The 18,093-nt window shown below is 54.6% G+C and overlaps 1 protein-coding gene across 4 annotated transcripts in view; it reads left to right on the plus strand.

The window, feature by feature from the left end:
• PIK3R5 (phosphoinositide-3-kinase regulatory subunit 5) overlaps positions 1-10,444 on the plus strand; it is a 74,904-nt gene extending 64,460 nt beyond the window's left edge. For 3 of the 4 annotated variants that reach the window (XM_043474376.1, XM_043474370.1, XM_043474386.1), the window contains exons 7-19: positions 2,194-2,368; positions 3,108-3,261; positions 3,895-3,978; positions 4,242-4,983; positions 5,110-5,272; positions 5,596-5,721; positions 6,193-6,321; positions 6,458-6,551; positions 6,723-6,799; positions 7,320-7,413; positions 7,745-7,827; positions 8,366-8,478; positions 8,590-10,444. In XM_043474376.1, coding sequence (XP_043330311.1) covers positions 2,194-2,368; positions 3,108-3,261; positions 3,895-3,978; positions 4,242-4,983; positions 5,110-5,272; positions 5,596-5,721; positions 6,193-6,321; positions 6,458-6,551; positions 6,723-6,799; positions 7,320-7,413; positions 7,745-7,827; positions 8,366-8,478; positions 8,590-8,743 — 2,188 coding nt within the window. In that variant the 3' untranslated portion in view covers positions 8,744-10,444. The remainder of the gene's footprint in view (positions 1-2,193; positions 2,369-3,107; positions 3,262-3,894; positions 3,979-4,241; positions 4,984-5,109; positions 5,273-5,595; positions 5,722-6,192; positions 6,322-6,457; positions 6,552-6,722; positions 6,800-7,319; positions 7,414-7,744; positions 7,828-8,365; positions 8,479-8,589) is intronic. The other variant, XM_043474392.1, reaches the window with a different exon arrangement.
• Positions 10,445-18,093: the final 7,649 nt, after the last annotated feature.

The raw sequence follows: 18,093 nt of genomic DNA on the forward strand, positions 1-18,093 counted from the left end.
TTTGTATGAAAACCTGATACACACACATATAGAGCTGAGACAAGTTTTAGGAAAGAAAAGTCACCTTCTCCCAAGCATGAGCTCTGATCTGTTCTAGTTCAATTTCATTTCAAAGGCAGTTCTGGTTAGGACTCCCTGAGCTGATTTCATTACCCATAGCCTGCAGCTGGAAAAGCATTTGAGAGGAAGCCTCTATTCTGAGGGCCCTCCAGCAAGCCTCCAAGCACATGGATGCCTGGAAACCCCAGCCTCCACTGGCTCAGAAATTCCAGTCACCCCAGCCCCTTCCCACCCTCAGTCCCAGGGGTTCACAGCACATTCACTGAGCAGATATCATTTGAGGTCCTTCTTGGTAAAAACAAACAGAAAAGCAAGTAGTAGATTTTGAGAGAGATAGAAAGGGCAGAAAAAAATGTCTTGTAAAGGTTGGTTGGTTAATAAGCAAGCAAAATTCTGCCAGGGGGACTGAGGCAGGTGGATGATGGATAATCACCAACAGCTTCAAGGCGCTTCCTGAACCCCAGGTAGTGCTGCAGGCGTCCCTCCATCATCCAGTCCTCCTGTTAAGTAACCCTGTGAGGAGAGGTGTGCTTTAGATCCAGGAACTGAGGCACAGAGAGAGGTTTGTAGAAAGAGCTTACAGCCGAGTCAGTCTCACTTTGGTTAACAAGCGTGCAGAGGAGGTGCAAGTGGTGAGACCTTAGGGTGGCTGGCCTGGTCCTGTATACAGTGATGCTTAATGCATGTCCACAAGGGGATGATCCAGCAGTCAGTAAAGGAGGACGACTCAGTGAGGGACTACTTACTTGAGCCTGACCCCTTTTTTTTACACGGAGAGAAATCAAAATGAGTTTCTCCCTAAACCCTGGGGAATCTGACACAGCCCCATCCCGTCCCTGAGTTCTGACCCCTGGGCCGGCTCTGGGACAGTCGTCCATAGACACTGGCAGGAAGGCCACCTGCCTGGTGCTTCTTTGTGCTGTGTTTAAACACTGCAGGACTTGTGAGGGAACAAGCGTGAGCAGTTCACACTCACAGCCTTCACAGGAGTAACACTGCTATGGCTGGTGTGTGCTCAGTCCTTCAGTTGTGTCTGACTCTTTGTGCCACTGTGGACTGTAGCCTGCCAGGCTCCTCTACCCGTGGGATTTTCCAGGCAAGAATACTGGAGTGGAGTACCTTAGGGAAAACGCAGTGATTGGGGGTTGTCGTGGGTGAAGCTCAAACAGTCATGTGTTAACTGAGTGATTGATCCTTGAGGTTCATGATTCTCTTAATATTTGGGTATGTTCAAAATGTCCATAATGCAGACATTTAAACACTGGCATCAGGAGGGAACCCAGGGGCCAATCTCACCTCCTGAGATGGGCCACATTCTGCCGGTGGGATGTGTATATTTCTCAATATACCTGCTTTCTGGGTGCTTTCACTCAAAAAAAAAAACAAAAAGAGAGAGAGAGAGACAGGGTCCAGGGGAAGGGAGGTGAGGGGGTTGGTGACTGGATGCACGCTACCTCTCCCAGCCCAATGCTGGCCTTCATGATGGCTTTGGTGGTCCAGTGGCTGAGACCCTTGAGCTCTCAATGCAGGGGCCCAGGTTCAATCCCTGGTCAGGGAACTAGATCCCACATGGAACCAAATAAATATTTTTGAAAAGAAAGAAAGGGCACCCTCTGCCAGAAGAGGAGTCAGATGCAGCCCTGACTTGCTCCCCTTCCTCCTGGCAGAAGCCACCTCACACCCGACCCTTGACTTAAGTGCACGGGCTGAAATTTCAGGCCACATCGCACAGCATGTGGTTGCCTTGCTGCCCCCTCCCCAAAATGATCACCTGGCCTCCAGTCACCTCCCCTAAAATACAATCCTTTATTGTGTCATTTTGCATCTGTTCACATGTCTTGTAGGAAAAATTTTTTTATTAAAGAAAAACGAAGGTAGAATTTATTTGTGGAAACGAAGTTCAGTTTTTAAAAGGTCTTTGTAAAGCCCAGCTGAGAACTGGTCATAAGTAGGCAGTGAGCTTTCCCCTTGGAACTGGGACCCCCCAAGCCACCGGCTCTCCCCTGGCCTCAGGCCCCACCTGGGCTGTGAGAAGGCCTGGGTGTCAGAGGGGCTGGCCCCCAGCCCGAGTGGGCTCTGTGGCGGCCCCACCCCTGTCCCCCAGTGCCCATGGCCGGTCCTCTGTGTCCCCAGCACTGTGCTCTTGCTGAACCCAGTGGAGGTGCAGGCCGAGTTCCTCGCCGTGGCCAACCAGCTGAGCACGCCCGGGCATTCGCCACACAGCACCTACACCACCCTGCTCCTGCACGCCTTCCAGGCCACCTTTGGGCCCCACTGCGACCTGCCGGGTTTGCACTGCAGGCTGCAGGTATGTCCCCGGGGCCCTGAGCTCAGCACCGCCCCCTCCCGCGGGTTCAACACCGCTCCCTCCCTGCAGAGGGTCTCTCTGCAAAGGCAGGGTCCGCCCTGGGCTCAGCAGCGCCCCCTCCCTGCAGAGGTTCTCTCTACAAAGGCAGGGTCCGCCCTGGGCTCAGCAGCGCCCCCTCCCTGCAGAGGTTCTCGCTACAAAGGCAGGGTCCGCCCTGGGCTCAGCAGCGCCCCCTCCCGGCAGAGGTTCTCACTGCTCCCTTTTGGAGCCCGCCCGGATACACTGGTCCCCCTCACCTTGAGTGAGGTCACTGGAGCACTGACCTCATTGAGAGGTCTCTGTTCTGCTGGTTCCTAACCCGGATGGGTGGAACCGGGACCGAGGGACTGAACGCAGCCTCTGAGGGTGGCATGAGCTGGGTGGCACAGGCATGAGCTTTACACTGAAGCTGGCACCCTGGAGTCTAGGCCGAGCTCTGGGACCTGCTGGCTGTGTGGCTCCCCGTCTCTGAGCACTGAGATCCACCCCCCCCCCCAGCTCTGCAAGGCTCTGGGCTTTTCTTTCTGACCATTTGTGGAGAAGAGGGGCTGAGGGGGACCTTGGCTCGGTGGTCAGTTGTGGGTGGAGGTGGTGGCAAGGCCAGGGAGAGACAGGTCACTGGGAGTTTGAAAAGTTGGGTGGCCAGGCCGAGGTTCACGGGCAAGCCTGCCTACCCCCCTCCCCCCGCCCCGGCTTTCAGTCCAAGACCCTGGCTGAGCTTGAAGACATCTTTGCGGAGACAGCGGAGGCTCAGGAGCTGGCATCAGGCATCGGGGATGCTGCCGAGGCCCGCCAGTGGCTCAGGACCAAACTGCAGGCAGTGGGAGAGAAAGCCGGCTTCCCCGGTGTCCTAGGTGAGGCACTGGGGGTGAGGCCCCGTCCCTCTGTGGCTCCACAGCTCCCCAGGCGAGCAGCCCGGCTGGGCCTGCTCCGTATAATCATTCAGGGACCCAGGTTCTCCGACACCTCCTGCTCTGCCATCCTGAGGGCATGGTTCCCCTCTGCAGGGTTCGGGTTCGGCTACAGATTGGCACGGGGGTGGTGGCGGGAGGAGGAAAAGGGAGGACTGATCGAGGGCACCGGGCTGCATTTGAAGACAACACAGAAGCTGCACATACCCCTCTGGGCCCCCTTTGTCACATGGCTCGCCTTGCCCCAGCGGCTCTGGGGAAGGTTTGTTACAGAAGAAGGGACTCCTGGTGAGCTGGTGCCCTCCTTCTCCTGTTTGAACCGGAGGCTCAGAGCCTGAGACTTGGCCACATTCCCACGGCTCACAGAAGGGTGTGGCTTCTACCCCGTGGGCTTGAGAAAAGTCCCCTGACTGCGGGTCAGGCGTTTCAGCTTCCAGCTCAGCCCCAGCCCACCTGGCTGTTGGTCCCTCTCCCCACTCTGGTCTCTGCTCCAAGACAAAGAGGGGTCTGGGCTGGCCAGTCTCAAGGCGCCAGCCCAGCCCTCACCTCCTGCCCCTCCCTCCCTGGCTCCTCCAGACACCGCCAAACCCGGCAAGCTGCGCACCATCCCCATGCCCGTGGCCAGGTGCTATACCTACAGCTGGAACCAGGACAGCTTCGGTGAGCGACCCGCTGGGGTCCCCCTGGTGTCCACCCCCCCCAAACATCCGGGGCTCTCTTCCTCTGCAGTGGGCCTCCCCTACACCCACCCCCGCCCGCCCTCCCACCTGAGCAGAGCAGAGGGCAGGGCTCTGAGTCCGGGGCTGGCCCTTACCCTCTCCCCCCCAGTGTCGTTCTGTCTGAGTCTGTCGACCCTCCCAGGGTTGTGCAGGAGGGGTTCCAGGGCCTGACGCCCAGATGGTGTCCCTCATTGCTCCCGGCAGACATCCTGCAGGAAATCCTGCTGAAGGAACAGGAGCTGCTCCAACCGGGCATCCTGGGGGACGACGAGGATGAGGACGGGGAGGAGGAGGACGAGGACGAGGAAGAGGAGGAGGAGGACTTGGACAGCGACAGGCACTGTGCTGAGAGGGACTCTCTGCTCTCCACCAGCTCCGCGGCCTCCCGCGACTCCACCCTGTCCCTTGCCTCGTCCCAGGCCTCAGGACCCACCCTCCACCGCCAGCTGCTGACCTCCTTCGTGTCGGGCCTGTCGGACGGCATCGACAGTGGCTATGTGGAGGACAGTGAGGAGAGCTCCTTCGAGAGGCCCAAAAGGCCTGGCAGCCAGGAACGCCGGGGCCACCGCAGGTCCGGACAGAAGTTCAACAGGATCTATAAACTCTTCAAGAGCACCAGCCAGCTCGTGCTGCGAAGGGACTCCCGGGCCCTAGAGGGCAGCCCGGACGGTGCCGTGCCCCTGCGGCGTGCCGGCAGCCTCTGCAGCCCTGTGAGCCCCGTGGACGGCCCGCGGCCCGCCTCCCGGGCCCAGCGCTCTCGCTCCCTGCCTCAGGCCAAGCTCAGCCCCCCGCTGCCCGGCTGGCTCCTAGCCCCTGCCTCCCGCCATCAGCGCCGCCGCCCCTTCCTGAGTGGGGATGAGGACCCCAAGGCCTCCACGCTGCGAGTCGTGGTCTTCGGCTCTGATCGGATCTCGGGGAAGGTGGCCCGGGCGTACAGCAAACTGCGGTGAGAGCTGGCGCTGGGCCTCCGTCTGCCCCTCTTCAGAGGGGTGGTGCTGGCGGCATCTGGGCTCGAGGACTGGGGTCCCCCAGGAGCCCAGGGACTCCCTTCTCACCATCTTCTTCTCTGCAGGCGTCTGGAGAGCAACCGTCCACTCCTCACACGGTTCTTTAAGCTCCAGTTCTTCTACGTGCCCGTGAAGCGGAGCCAAGGAACTGGGGGCTGCACCAGCCCAGCTTCTCCATGCCAGACGTCCCCCCTCCCCACAGACTCCCCGAGGCACCCCGGCCCTGCGGTAGGTCCCCAGCCCTGGGCCCAGCAGGGTGGCAAAGCAAGGAGACATGAGCGGGTCCCAGATCCCTGGAAGGGGGCTGGTCGGAAGTCAGGAGCAGCAGCTACCCCTGTTTATGACGCACGTCCTCCTGGGTGGGCCTGGCTCCCGGGCGTGCTCCCTGCCCTGCGTGTGGTGGTGGGGTGGAGGGGGGCATGGACTGAGGGTCGTTAGACCTCTCCAAGGGCAAGGGAGAAGCTCAGAATGGGGCAGCAGGTGCCATGCAGGGCCCGCAGCGAGGGTGGCAGGGCCAGGGTGCTGGGCATGACTGTCGCCCCCCTCTCTAGGAGCTGGGCGCGGCCCCCTGGGGGGAGAGCACCAACGACATCTCCCACTACCTCGGCATGCTTGACCCCTGGTATGAGCGCAACGTGCTGGGCCTCATGCACCTGCCCCCCGAAGTTCTGTGCCAGGTGAACCGCCCCTTTCTGGGGTGCAGGGGCTAGGGGGGGGCGCCTGGCTGCAGGCATCCAGTCTTGCTTTGAAGGCCCTGGCTTAGGGGGCCCAGCTGGAGGCCCCCCATGGAGGGCCAGAGCTCACTCAGGATCGAGCAGGGAGGCTGGCTGGAAGCAGGACTGAGCTGAACCTGGGGCTCTGAGGCCCAGGGAGGGGTCTCTGTGCTGGGAGGGAGGGAGGGGCCCCAGAAGGATCCAGGCGTCTTAGGCCTCAGCCCCCTCTCCTCAACTCCCAGCTTCGACCAGCTCGGAGGCTGGAGAGGAGGGATGGAGGCTGGGCCGTGGGTCCTTCCCCGACCCTTCTGTTTCCTGCCCCCATCTCACCGCCCCCCTCCCTGGCCCTGCCTGCCTCTGGATCTGTCTCCTTTGTGTGTCGTCCTCTCATCCTCCCCATTCTCTCTCCATCTCGGGGCTTCCCCCCACCCCCAGCAGTCTCTGAAGGCGGAGTCCCGGCCCCTGGAGGGCTCCCCTGCCCGGCTGCCCATCCTGGCTGACATGCTGCTCTATTACTGCCGCTTCGCTGCCCGCCCGGTGCTGCTGCAGGTCTATCAGACCGAGGTAAGGCTTGTCCTGCCGCTGCAGACTGGCTGCAGGGTCCCCCTCCGCCCGTCCCCGGCGGCCTTGTGCTGTGGGGGGGTACCTGGGAGTCCCTCTGGGAAGTCCACGCTGATGCCCGCGCTCCTGCCCACTGCAGCTGACCTTCGTCACCGGGGAGAAGACGACAGAGATCTTCATCCACTCCCTGGAGCTGGGTCACTGCGCTGCCACACGTGCCATCAAGGCTTCAGGTGGGTCCTGCCTGAGCCCCTGTGGAGGTGGGCCGGGACCCAGGGGCCCCTTGGGGAGGAGGGGTCGCAGGGTACTGGGGCAGGAGGGACAAGAAAGGGGCAGGGAGGCAGGGCCCCTGGTCTGTGAGGGCCTGGAAGGGAGAGGAGCAGAGGGTCTGTTTGTGTGCACAGGTCCTGGCAGCAAGCGGCTGGGCATCGACGGTGACCGGGAGGCTGTCCCGCTAACACTACAGATTATCTACAGCAAGGTAAGCCTGCTGCGGGCCTGCCCTTCACCTCAGTCGGCCAGCTTCTTCACCGCCTCCCCGGAGCCGGCCTCCTGTGTACTGGACCCCAGTCTGTAAGCTGGAAGGCCGCGGCAGGCTGCCAAGGTGCTCCAGGATGCTGAGAGAACGGGGAAGGAGAGGCAGTGGACCTTCCCCTTCCCCTCTGCCTCCAAAGCTGCCCTCCCCCTGGGCAGTCCCCCTCCTCAGGGTGCTCGGGGGCCCGGATTCCAGGCTGGGTGTGAAGATGGAGCTGAGTTCTCGACCCGGTCATCAGGCTGGCCTGTGGACCAAACCAGTGACCTGATAGCTCCTTCTGGGGTTCACCAGGTCTTTATAGAGATCAAGGGGGCTCTTAGTGAAGAAGCTGGCCGACTGGGGTGGAGAGAGAGCTGCCTGGGTGTGCTGGTGGCAGGTGGCACCCTGTTGCTGGCGGGTCTGGAGCTGAAGGCACCAGGCACCAGGGGCCTGGGGCTCAGATAGTGTGGCTCTGCTCCCTTCCCAGGGGGCCATCAGTGGGCGCAGTCGCTGGAGTAACATGGAGAAGGTCTGCACCTCCGTCAACCTCAGCAAGGCCTGCCGGCAGCAGGAGGAGTTAGGTGAGGGGGTGAGAGTGGGGGCACGTGTAGCCGGGAGGTGGGGTGGGGCAGCGGTACGGTAGGGATGAGGACAGGGAAGTGGAGGGAAGTGGAGGTGGGGGGCAGGGGGTGAGGGTGGGGGTGGAGACAGGGGTAGGGGAGACAGAGGTAGGAGGGGACCAGGTAGGGTAGGGGTGAGGACAGGAAGGTCGGGGGACAGGGGGTGGGGGGACAGGGAGGTGGAGAGAAGTGAAGTTGAGGGACGGGGAGGTGGAGATGGGGGCAGGGGGTGAGGGAGGGGGTAGGGACAGAGGTGGTCCTGAGCCTGGCCTGAGCCACCCCTGCCCTTCAGACTCAAGCACAGAGGCCCTGACGCTAAACCTAACAGAAGTGGTGAAAAGGCAGAACCCTAAATCTAAGAAGGGCTTCAACCAGGTAAGGATGCCCCCTCCTCCCTGCCGCCCCCTCAGGAGACATACTGGGCACGTGTATGTATGCGTGTGTGTGTCTGTGCATGTCTGTGTATGTGTGTGTATCTGTGCGTATGGGGGTGGCGTGTCCAAGGGTTGTGCTGGGCCGTGTGGGTGAGAGGAGAGGCAGGTAAGGGGTGTGCACACGTGTGGGGGCCCTGGGAGGAGGAGGTACCCTTGCGCCTGCAGAAAGGCTCCGTGGTGGCTGCCAGGGGAACCCCGAGTGGGCTGCGTGTCAGAGTGGACTCTGCGTCAGGGAACCCAGGCTCTCGTGGCGCAGGCAGTGGGGTTTTCCTCCCAGAACAATGCTCCTTCTAGACTCGGGAAAGGGCAGAGGCTGGGAGGGAGTCAGGGCCTGATGGAGGCCGTGGGACCACCCCCTGTGTGCCCCCACCCCTTGGACCCAGGTGGATGGTTCCAAGGGGAGAGGTTGCTGAGGGCTGGCAGCTCCGGAGGAGGGGAGGGGCAGGCAGGGCTCCAGGTGACCCGGGCGCTCTTTCCAGATTACCACGTCGCAGGTCAAAGTGGACAAGGTGCAGATCATCGGCTCTAACAGCTGTCCCTTTGCCGTGTGCCTGGACCAGGACGAGCGGAAGATCCTGCAGAGTGTGGTCAGGTAGGAAAGTGGGGGCCCCCAGCCCTGCTTCAGCGCCCCTGCCCCCAACCCTGAGGCCTGGAAGGAGCTGGAAGGGTGGGAGCCTGCCCTGACACCCACCCTGCCCCACAGGTGTGAGGTTTCACCCTGCTACAAGCCCGAGAAGAGCAGCCTCTGCCCCCAGCCCCAGAGGCCGTCCTACCCGCCGGCACAGGGGCAGACCACGCCCGACCTCTGCTCCCTGCTCTGCCTGCCCATCATGACCTTCAGCGGAGCTCTGCCCTAGCCGTGCGGCCCCAGCCTGGACAGGAAGCCCGGGGGCAGCCTTTTCGGGGCCCCCTTCTCCTGGGAGGGCCTGGCTCCTGGTGGACAGCTGAATGGCCCTGTGCTGGGTCAGGGTCCCCGCTGTGGGCTCTGCCACAGACAGGGGATTAATGGTGCCTCTGAAACTCTGTTTGGGAAAAAAAAAACAACAACCAGGCATTAGGGGGAGGAACCTGGCCTACAGCCCCTCAGATTCCTCAGGTAGAGAGGAGAGGGATGGGTGAGCTGATCTGTGGAGGCCCTGCCTTCTAGATGGCCTAGGATCCTCTCTAGAAGGAAGATCCGAGGCTCTGGTGCTCTGGGGGGTGGAGGGGTTAGGCCTCTCCCTTGGCCAGTCCCTCCCCTTACTGTGTCAGAGACTTGCGGGGTCGGGGGGGGTGCCTTTGAGTCTGGAGTTCAGCCCCCCTACCTGGGGTTCAGGTAGGAGAAACATGGGTGTTATTTTTCTGACCTCAGTGCTGCCCTCCTACCCCCTTCTCCATCTATCTTTCTATCACATACACACACACTTTCTCTCTCTCAAATTCCCTGGATCTTCTGAGAAACAGCGCCAGCACTTGACCTGTTTGCTGTCAGGACTCAGAGCACACTCTTTCTGGAGCCCTTTCCTGGAGATTCTTGGAGGAGACAGGACAAGCCTAGATTCAGTGGCAGCTCAGGGACCTTCTGGCTAAATGGCCAGAAGGAAATGAATTCGCATCTTCAGGCCTCTCTTTGCTGAGCGCTAAAGGGGGCAATAAGGCCTCCTTAGGGGGTTGAGACAAGACTGCAAGGCACCTGGCCCAGCGCCTCTGACAGGTGCTCAGGAAAGGTCAGCAGCCTCGCCCCCTAAGCGCTGAGTCCCTGGTCTGGTAGGGGAGGGGAGGGAATGTTCTTCATTGCCTCTTTGCCAATTCGCTGCTGAGGCAGGACCCAGATGAGAGGGGAAGGGACGCTCAGCTCTACCCTCTGAAGGAGGAATTGCCTTGGTCCGGGTAAGAAGACAGTCCACAGCTGCACCAGCCTTCACCTCTGCCTCTCCCAGGCTGGCCCGCATCACCCCGCCTCCCAACACAGTCCATCACGTGTGGAATCTTCCAGCCCCAAAGTTCACGGGCACCATTGTGCCTGGGCAAGTTCCCAGAGGAGCAGAGGGTGGAGAGCTGACCTTGAGCAGCTTAGAGCCTGCCTGGGGGCAAATGGCTGATAGAACACAAGAGCCAAAAATTGGTAACTGCCAGGTGGCACCGGTTTGAGAATCTGAACACTGATGTGTGGGCTGGGGTGGTCGGATGCAGGGCCGGGCTGGGGCCCGGGGTTTGGACTGGGAGAGGTGGAGAATTAACCATGGATGCAGACAGTTATATCCTCACAGAACCCCTCCCACTCCTGATTCATCTGTGCCAAAGGCTGTGGGCTCATGGGAGCCCGTGAAGCCCCAGCCCAGGGTACTCAGGACCTGAGAGAAGTGGGCAGAGCGGCCCCATCTCCCCGCACCTCGGTATTACCATCCCTCCCCTGTCCAGGCCATCTGTCCTTGCTCCAGGCCCCAGACAGTGGCTGGCAATACACCTTTAATATTTTTTGTCATGTGAGTTATTTGTCCTCTGACATGATTGACATGTTCAAGAATAAATGAGTGGAATTTAATATTATTGTCAAATAAAATTTGGTTTCTCTTGGATTTGATGATCTACAGTTATTTTCCTGCCAGGTTTAGTTCATGTAAGTCATTTCACATAGAATGGAAATAAGATTCTTAAGGGATTGCTTTGTTTATCTTTTTGTAATTTTCCTCTCTATAAAAAATAACGTTTTATACCCAAGTCTTCCTTCCCTATATCCCTCACTGTGTTGCTGAGCAGAAGGGAAGTGAGCTTTGTGCTGGACCTCACGAATTCATTTGGCAATTTCGATAAAACGGAGAAATTTCTCAAAATTACAGTTTGCCAGTCTGACAAAGGAAATGGATATCCCAAATAGGATAATATCGTTTTTTAAATGGGAAACATTACTTAATTAGACTGGCAACCAGTCATCTTTTTACTGTCTCCCTAGTTACAAATTTTCCAGAATACCATAAGTTGGCACCATACAGTATCACAGACTCAATGGGCATGAGTTTGAGCAAACTCCAGGAGATACTGAAGGACAGGGAAGCCTGGCATGCTGCAGTCCCTAGGGTCGAAAAGTCAGACACAACTTAGCAACTGAACAACCTGTAGTATAGAGCTTTTTCATGTTGGTTCCTTTCGCTTAGCAACATGCACTGAGGATTCCTCCATGTCTTCATAGCTCATTTGTTTTTGTTGCTGAATGGTATTTCAATTTATTGAGGTACCAGGGTTTATTTATACATTCATCTACTAAAGGACATCTTGGTTGATGCAAATTTGGGGCAATTATGAATAAAGCTGCCATAAACATACAGTGCTGGTTTTTGTTCAGACATACACACGTTTTCCACTCATCTGGATAAATATTAAAGAACATAGTTGCTTGATCATATAGTACAAATACAGTATAGTTAGGCTCTTCTATTTTTTCATTCTCACCAGCAATGCATGCGTTCCTGTACCTGCACACCCTTATTAGCATTTCGTGTTGTCGGTGCTTTGAGTTTTATCCATTCTAATGGGTGTGTAGTGATACCTTCTTGTTGTTTTCTTTTGCAGTTCCCTAAAGACTGATGTTGAGCATCTTTTCATGTGTTTATTTGCCATATGTCTATTTTCTTTTTTTTTAATGCTTAACATAGACTTTATTTTTAGAGCAGTTTAAAGTTCAAAGCAGAATTAAGCAGAGGATATGGAAATTTCCCACGTACTCCACCTCCTTCCACTATTAACGAGTACATTTGTTACAACTGATGAACCTACATGGATCCATTATTGCTCAAAGTCTGTTGTTTGCCTTAGGGCTCACTGTTGGCATTGTATAATACATTCTATGGATTTGGAAATATATATCCACCATTATATCACACAAAGTAGTCTCACTGCCCTGAAAACCTCTGTGCTCCCCTGTTCACCCATTCCTCCCCTACCCCCTTCCAACCACTGATCTTTTCACCATTTCTGTAGTTTTTCCTTTTCCAGAATGTTATGTAGTTGTAATTGTATGTGGCCTTTTTTTTGCATTGGCTTTGTCTCTTTTCTTTGCTAAGGTATCTGTTCAGATCTTTTGCCCTTGTTTTAATTGGGTTGTTTGTTTTCTTATTGTTGAATGTTAAAAAGACTATTTGGAGCACAAAATTTGGATACCAGTCCTTTATCAGATACATGTTTTGCAAATATTTTCTTCCAATCTGTGACTTATGTTTTCATTCTCTTAACACTGCCTTTTGCAGAGCAGATGATCTTAATTTTAATGAAGTCCAATTTATCCATTTGTTCTGCTCTGGAGGCTTGTAACTTCCTCTGGGGCCCAGAACACAGTGGTCTGAGACCTCTTCCTGTGGTCCCTGACATCCAAGTCATCCCTCTTCCAGAGGGATGGCTCTCCCACAACCCCTGGGGCAGGGAACGCTTAGCCCCTCTCAGTCTGCTCAAAGGAAAGGCATCAGAGAGATTTCCAGATCCTACAGCTTCTCCCACGCAGGAGATGCACGTGGACATGGACCGCTTGGCACCTGCCCTGGGACTTCAGACTTCCCTTCCCCCAACTGCCACACCCATCACACCCTCTAGCACTGGGATGTCAGTCGCTGCCCTGGAAGTGGGGCTGCTGGGTTTTCTTGGGGAAGAAACTACTCTTCTCTTTTTGCCCAATCTCTAAATCCTTCTATTTGCTCCCCCAGCCCTACCAGTACAATCAGGGTAAAGGAAGCCAGCTCTCCGGGGAAAGAGTGCCCTCCCTGGGGCAAAGACAGGCAGGTGGCAAGTCGTCCCCATCTGCAGCAGGCACACCTGTGTCCTGGTCAGATCCCAGGCCCAGGATCTCAGTCTGCTTGGGCTCCTATAACAAAATACCAGAGAGTGAGTGATTTAAACAGCAGACATTTACTTCTCAAGAGATGTGTGTTCGATCCCTGGGTCAGCAAGATGCCTTGGAGAAGGGAATGGCAACCCATTCCAGCATTCTTGCTGGACAATTCCGTGGACAGAGGAGGCTGGTGGACTATAGTCCATGGGGTCGCCAAGAGTCGGACACGACTGAGCACACAACCTTTCTTTTGTGCTGTGCTGTGCTAAGTCACTTAAGTCTTGTCTGACTCTTTGCAACCCCCTGGACTGTAGCCCACCAGACTCCTCTGTCCATGGGATTCTTCAGGCAAGAATACTGGAGTGGATTGCCATGCCCTCCTCCAGGGGATCTTCCTGACCCAGGGATCGAACCTGCGTCTCATGTCTGCTGCATTTGCAGGTGGATTCTTTACCATTAGCGCCACCTGGGAAACCCTACCTTTCTTTTACTTCTCATAATTCTGGAGGTTGGGAGGTCCAAGGTCAGGGTGCTGACAGATTTATGTTTGGTGAAAGCTCTCTTCTTGGGTTGCAGATGGCTGTCTCTCACTACATCTTCACAAGGTAGAGGAAGCACTGGTATCTCTTCTTAGGACACTAATCCCATCATGGCAGCTCCACCCTCACGACCTCATCTAAACCTACTCGCCTCCCAAAGGTCCCATCTCCTCACACCATTGCATTGGGGTTCAACATATGAATCTGGGGTCAACAAGACATTCAGTCCACACTACTCGGCCATTCTGAATGTGTAGTCCCTGGAGGGGGCAGCTGTGGTCACAGCAGCCACACATGTGTGCCCCTTTCTGCACAGGGCAAGGGAAAAGAAAAAGGGCCCATTCGGGGAATCTCAGACATTTAGAGCTGGAACGTGGAGCCTTGGAGTCACTGAAACCTGACCAGAGCATCTCCCCTGAACATCAAGGTTGTAAACCTAGATATTAGCAAATGCTGTGCATGGGCCCAGCATGGTCCACACACTTGATGTGTTTACATCATCTCACACCTGCCCTCCAATGACACCACTGTTAACACCCAGGGTGCCTGAACTCCTTACTCAGTAGAACTTGATGAGAGGCCAGATGAGGAATTTAGGTAGGTCTTTATTGGGACTCTGCTGCAGCACAAGGGATTGAAAACAAGCAGCAGCTATCCTGGCTCGCTCCCTGAGGTGGGGTGAGCTGGCCCCTCAAAGAGGGTGAGGGTGGGTTGGGGCGGAGGGGCAGCTTAAGTGGTCTGCCCGCCCCTGGGTGGTGCTGTGTGCAGTGGTCTTGCTCATGCACTGGACCTTGCTTTTGCTCCTGGAAGCTCAGAAGTGGCCGTTGGATTTTGAACTTTTTGTATCTCATTCATAATTGGCCCCAACTGCTGCAGTTAATATGCCTGCAGTTAATTTTAGTCCCTTATAGTTTCTCTGTATTCTGTTGCTCCAAGATATTTGTCCAGGTGCAAGCACTGCAGCAAAGGGTCCCAAGTCCCAGCCTGTCTCACCGTGAGGTAGGTACTATTGTGCCCCATTTTACAGATGAGGAAACTGAGGCAGAGAACTAAGGAACTTGTCCAAGGTCACAGAGACTGTGAAAAGGGGAAGCCAGGGCTCAGCGCCGCCCCAGAGTCCCTGCCCTTACTGCTACTCTCCCTCAACCCACTCGGGTGAGCTGTAGGGAAACTGAAGCCCAGAAAAGTAAAGTTCCCATGAATCTGAGAGGGATGGCTTCATCATAAGGGCATTCCAGAGGAGTCCAGCCAGTTTCACAGCTACCCTCTTCACTCTCCCTGGGGACCGGCTAGGAGTGGGCTGCGGGGGAGAAGTGGAAGTAGGGGCGCAGGTAGACAGGAAACGGTTGGCAAGGCTCCAGGCAAGTCCAGAGCGGCCACTACTGGGGCGGGAGCAGGGAGAGGGGGCAGAATCAGGAAGGAAGCCCTCGGTGAATGAATGTCGCTCCATCCCCCAAAGCTGGTACTGGCCCAAGGGGATCCCCTGGGACCTCTGGAGAGAGGAAAGTGGGCACAGCAAAGCAGCCTTACCCCCCACCCCAAGGAAGAGGCCTCTCATCTGAGGGGCCAGAGGCCCGCTCTGAGCAAAACTAACCGCAGGGCTCTAAGGCCAGAACCAGGACTGTCCAGAGAAGAAGCTGGAGAGAGCTGACGAGGGCTGTGCAAACACACTCTCCAATCGCTGGGTCACAGGTGAAAACTGAGACCCGGAGAGGAGGGGTCGACAAGCAGAAGCAGCTAGGACCAGAGTGTGGGGGCCAGGACGCGCTGTGTGCGTGCGTGTGCCTGCACGTGTGTGCAGCACGGGCCAGGCACCTTGCACAGGTAACAGAGGACTGGGCTCAGCTTTCTCCCTGATGTCCTCGTCCATTCTCTGCCTTCTCAGTGCAAATTTCACACAGACAAGCGCCTCCTCCGCACCCTGGGAAGCTTGCAGACCTGTCCCAGAGGACCTGCCTAATAGGAAGGTAAAGAGGGTTGGGCGTGCCATGAAGGACAGGCGACCTGAGAACAGGCAGAGGAAGGGCATCCCAGGCTCTGCCCTCCAGGGAAACCCCAAGTTCTCTCTGCCCTTGACCCAGTCTCAGAGGAACCTAAGGGTCCCCAGGAGTTTGGAAGGGGAACAGGTGTGAAGGGAGGCCTGGGCAAAGTTTTCCTCACCAACTTGAAAGATGGCTTGTACAAGAGAGAATGAACTGGGTTTCTATCTTTCCCATCTCTCTCTCTCTCTTTTTTTTTAAATAGCCAAACCTAGATTTTTAAAAAATTATTTATTTATTTTTGGCTGTGCTGGGTCTTTCTTGCTACACTGGCTTTTCCCCAGTTGTGGAGAACAGGGATTAATCTCTAGTTGCGGTGAGCAGGCTGCACATTGCGGTGGTGTCTCTTGTTGCGGAGCATGGGCTCTGGGGCTCATGGCCTCAGTAGTTGTGGTTCCCAGGCTCCAGAGCACAGGCTCGATAGCTGCTCCAAGGCACGTGGGATCCTCCCAGACCAGGGACCGAACCCGTGTCTCCTGCATTGGCGTGTGTGCATGCTGTTGCTTCAGTCAGGTCCGGCTCTGCAATCCCATGGATTGTAACCTGCCAGGCCCCTCTGTCCATGGGATTCTCCAGGCAAGAATACTGGAGTGGGTTGCCATGCCCTCCTCCAGGGGATCTTTCCCACCCAGGGATGGAACCTGCATCTCCTCTTATGTGTCTTCAGCATTTGCAGGCAGATTTTTTACCACGAGCCAACAGGGAAGCCCTGTATCTTTCTGGTCTTGATCCATTTAAATGTGTTACTAGTGCAGAAAATATGGACATTTAAGAAAAGAATGTGGTTGGTCCTTAGATACTAATAATGATTTCTAAAAAACAAAGCAAGCCAAAAAACAACTTGTATAAATTACTCCAAGCAATGGAAAATGGTGATCACTGAATGGAGAGGGAAAAGAAGCTGGGAAGGAGGAAGAGAAGGCTCACTTTTTAATTCTATAATATATATGTATATATATATAATGTATAGTTTATATATTAAATATAAACAATAAATTTATATTATTTATATATTTATACTTATATATTTAAGATAAAATTATATATATTTAATTTAATCTAATTAAATATAATATAAACATATATGTGTACTGTAGTATAATGTTTGTTTTTACAATGAAAACATATTTGTGAATTGTTAGAAAAATTTTTTAAACACTAAAATTTTTTTAAAAGGTAATGATGTTTAAAATAAAAATTCTGGATTTCTCCTGAAGTCCAATGTTTAAGACTCTGTACTTCCAATGCCAGGGGTGTGGGCTTAATCTCTGATGAGAGAACTAAGATCCCACATGATGCATGGCCAAAAATAAATAAAATAAAAATTCTTTCTCCTCCCACATAAGAATGCCTGAAAGGGTAAGTGAATAGACTAAAAAAAAAAAGATAAAAGCATAAATCTGCTTCTTACAATTGTCACCCCATTAGCCCTAAGTCTAGGTTCTCACACACCCCACAAAACAACACTGCAGGAAGTGAAGTCTGGAAAATTCCCGATACATGTACTGTTCCTCCTTTTACACACCCACACCAGACAGTTCAAGTTACTAACAAGTTACTAACAGATGCCTCTGATGCTGCTGATCCATCCAGGAATCGCGTCTGTGAAACCCTGGTTTAGAGCCTGACTGCTGCCCCTGCTTCCCTGGGCCACCAGTGTGAGCGCCGGAGGGAATTCACTAGAAGCAGAGATGTCCACCAGGAGAGCAGCCTTGCCACTGCCTCAGTCTCCCTTGAGCAGAGTCGAGAGCAAGGAGCACAGGCCAGGCTTCAGGCTGGCTCAGCCTGCGGGTCCTCTCTGTGGGCCCGCAGTGAACTCCCTGGACTAGATGTTTCCTGGTTCAAGTCCCACCACTTGCCAGTTACGTGAGCCTGTTTTTTGTTTTTTTTTTTAATTGTTTTCCATGATAACATCTCTTTACTTTATTTATTTACCTTGGCCACACTGTGCAGCATGCAGGATCTTAGCTCCCTGTTGCCTGAGCAGGGATTGAACCGGTGTCCCCTGCATTGGGAGCATGGAGTCTTAGCCACTGGACCACCAGGGAGATCCCTGCATGAGACTTTAAAGTGAAGTTTGCTGTAATTGTCCTAACTCATAAAGTGATTGCATATTTCTATAACAGCTATCTTCTGGTTTATTCTCTCAGCTTTCTAAGAATAGGTCCTTAAAAAAAAAAAAAAGAATAGGTCCTACCAACCAGAGAACCATTTGATTTTTGGGTTGTTGTTAATGAGTTCGGGATATAAAAACTGGGAGACAAGGATTAGAATGGAGTTGAGGTGCTCTGAATGCACTTCAAAAGGACTTTGAGATGTTTGTGAAAAACTCTGGGTAAGAGGAGCCAAGAGTTAGTGAGCTGGGATCACTTGGGGAGAAAAGAGAGGGAAAAAAGCTCCATAGCATGGCCTGGAAGTGGACAAAAGAAATATCCACCAAAGATTTTTTTTTTAAGTTTAGGTGTTTTTTTTGTTTGTTTGTTTTTAATTTGGCTGTGCCAAATCTTAGTTGTGGCATATGGGATCTAGTTCCCTGACCAGAGACCAAACCTGGGCCCCCTGCGCTGGGAGCATGGAGTCTTAGCCCACTGGACCACCAGGGAAGTCTCTCATGGAAGATTTTTAGATAGCTTGTTAAGACATGATTAATATCGACTTCTTTTCCATCCTCCCTATGTAATCTTCAGGGAAATCTACATTGCCTTTTAGGATTTTCTGTGAGTGAATTCCTTAGAAAACTCAATGAGATGATGGATTCTGTATCGGCTACTGAATGATCCCAGAGACAGTTCCCACAGAAGGTGGGGCTGTAGGAACACACAGATGGCCCT

This window comes from Cervus canadensis, chromosome 1 (genome assembly GCF_019320065.1).
Source record: "Cervus canadensis isolate Bull #8, Minnesota chromosome 1, ASM1932006v1, whole genome shotgun sequence".
Classification (NCBI taxonomy): domain Eukaryota; kingdom Metazoa; phylum Chordata; class Mammalia; order Artiodactyla; family Cervidae; genus Cervus; species Cervus canadensis.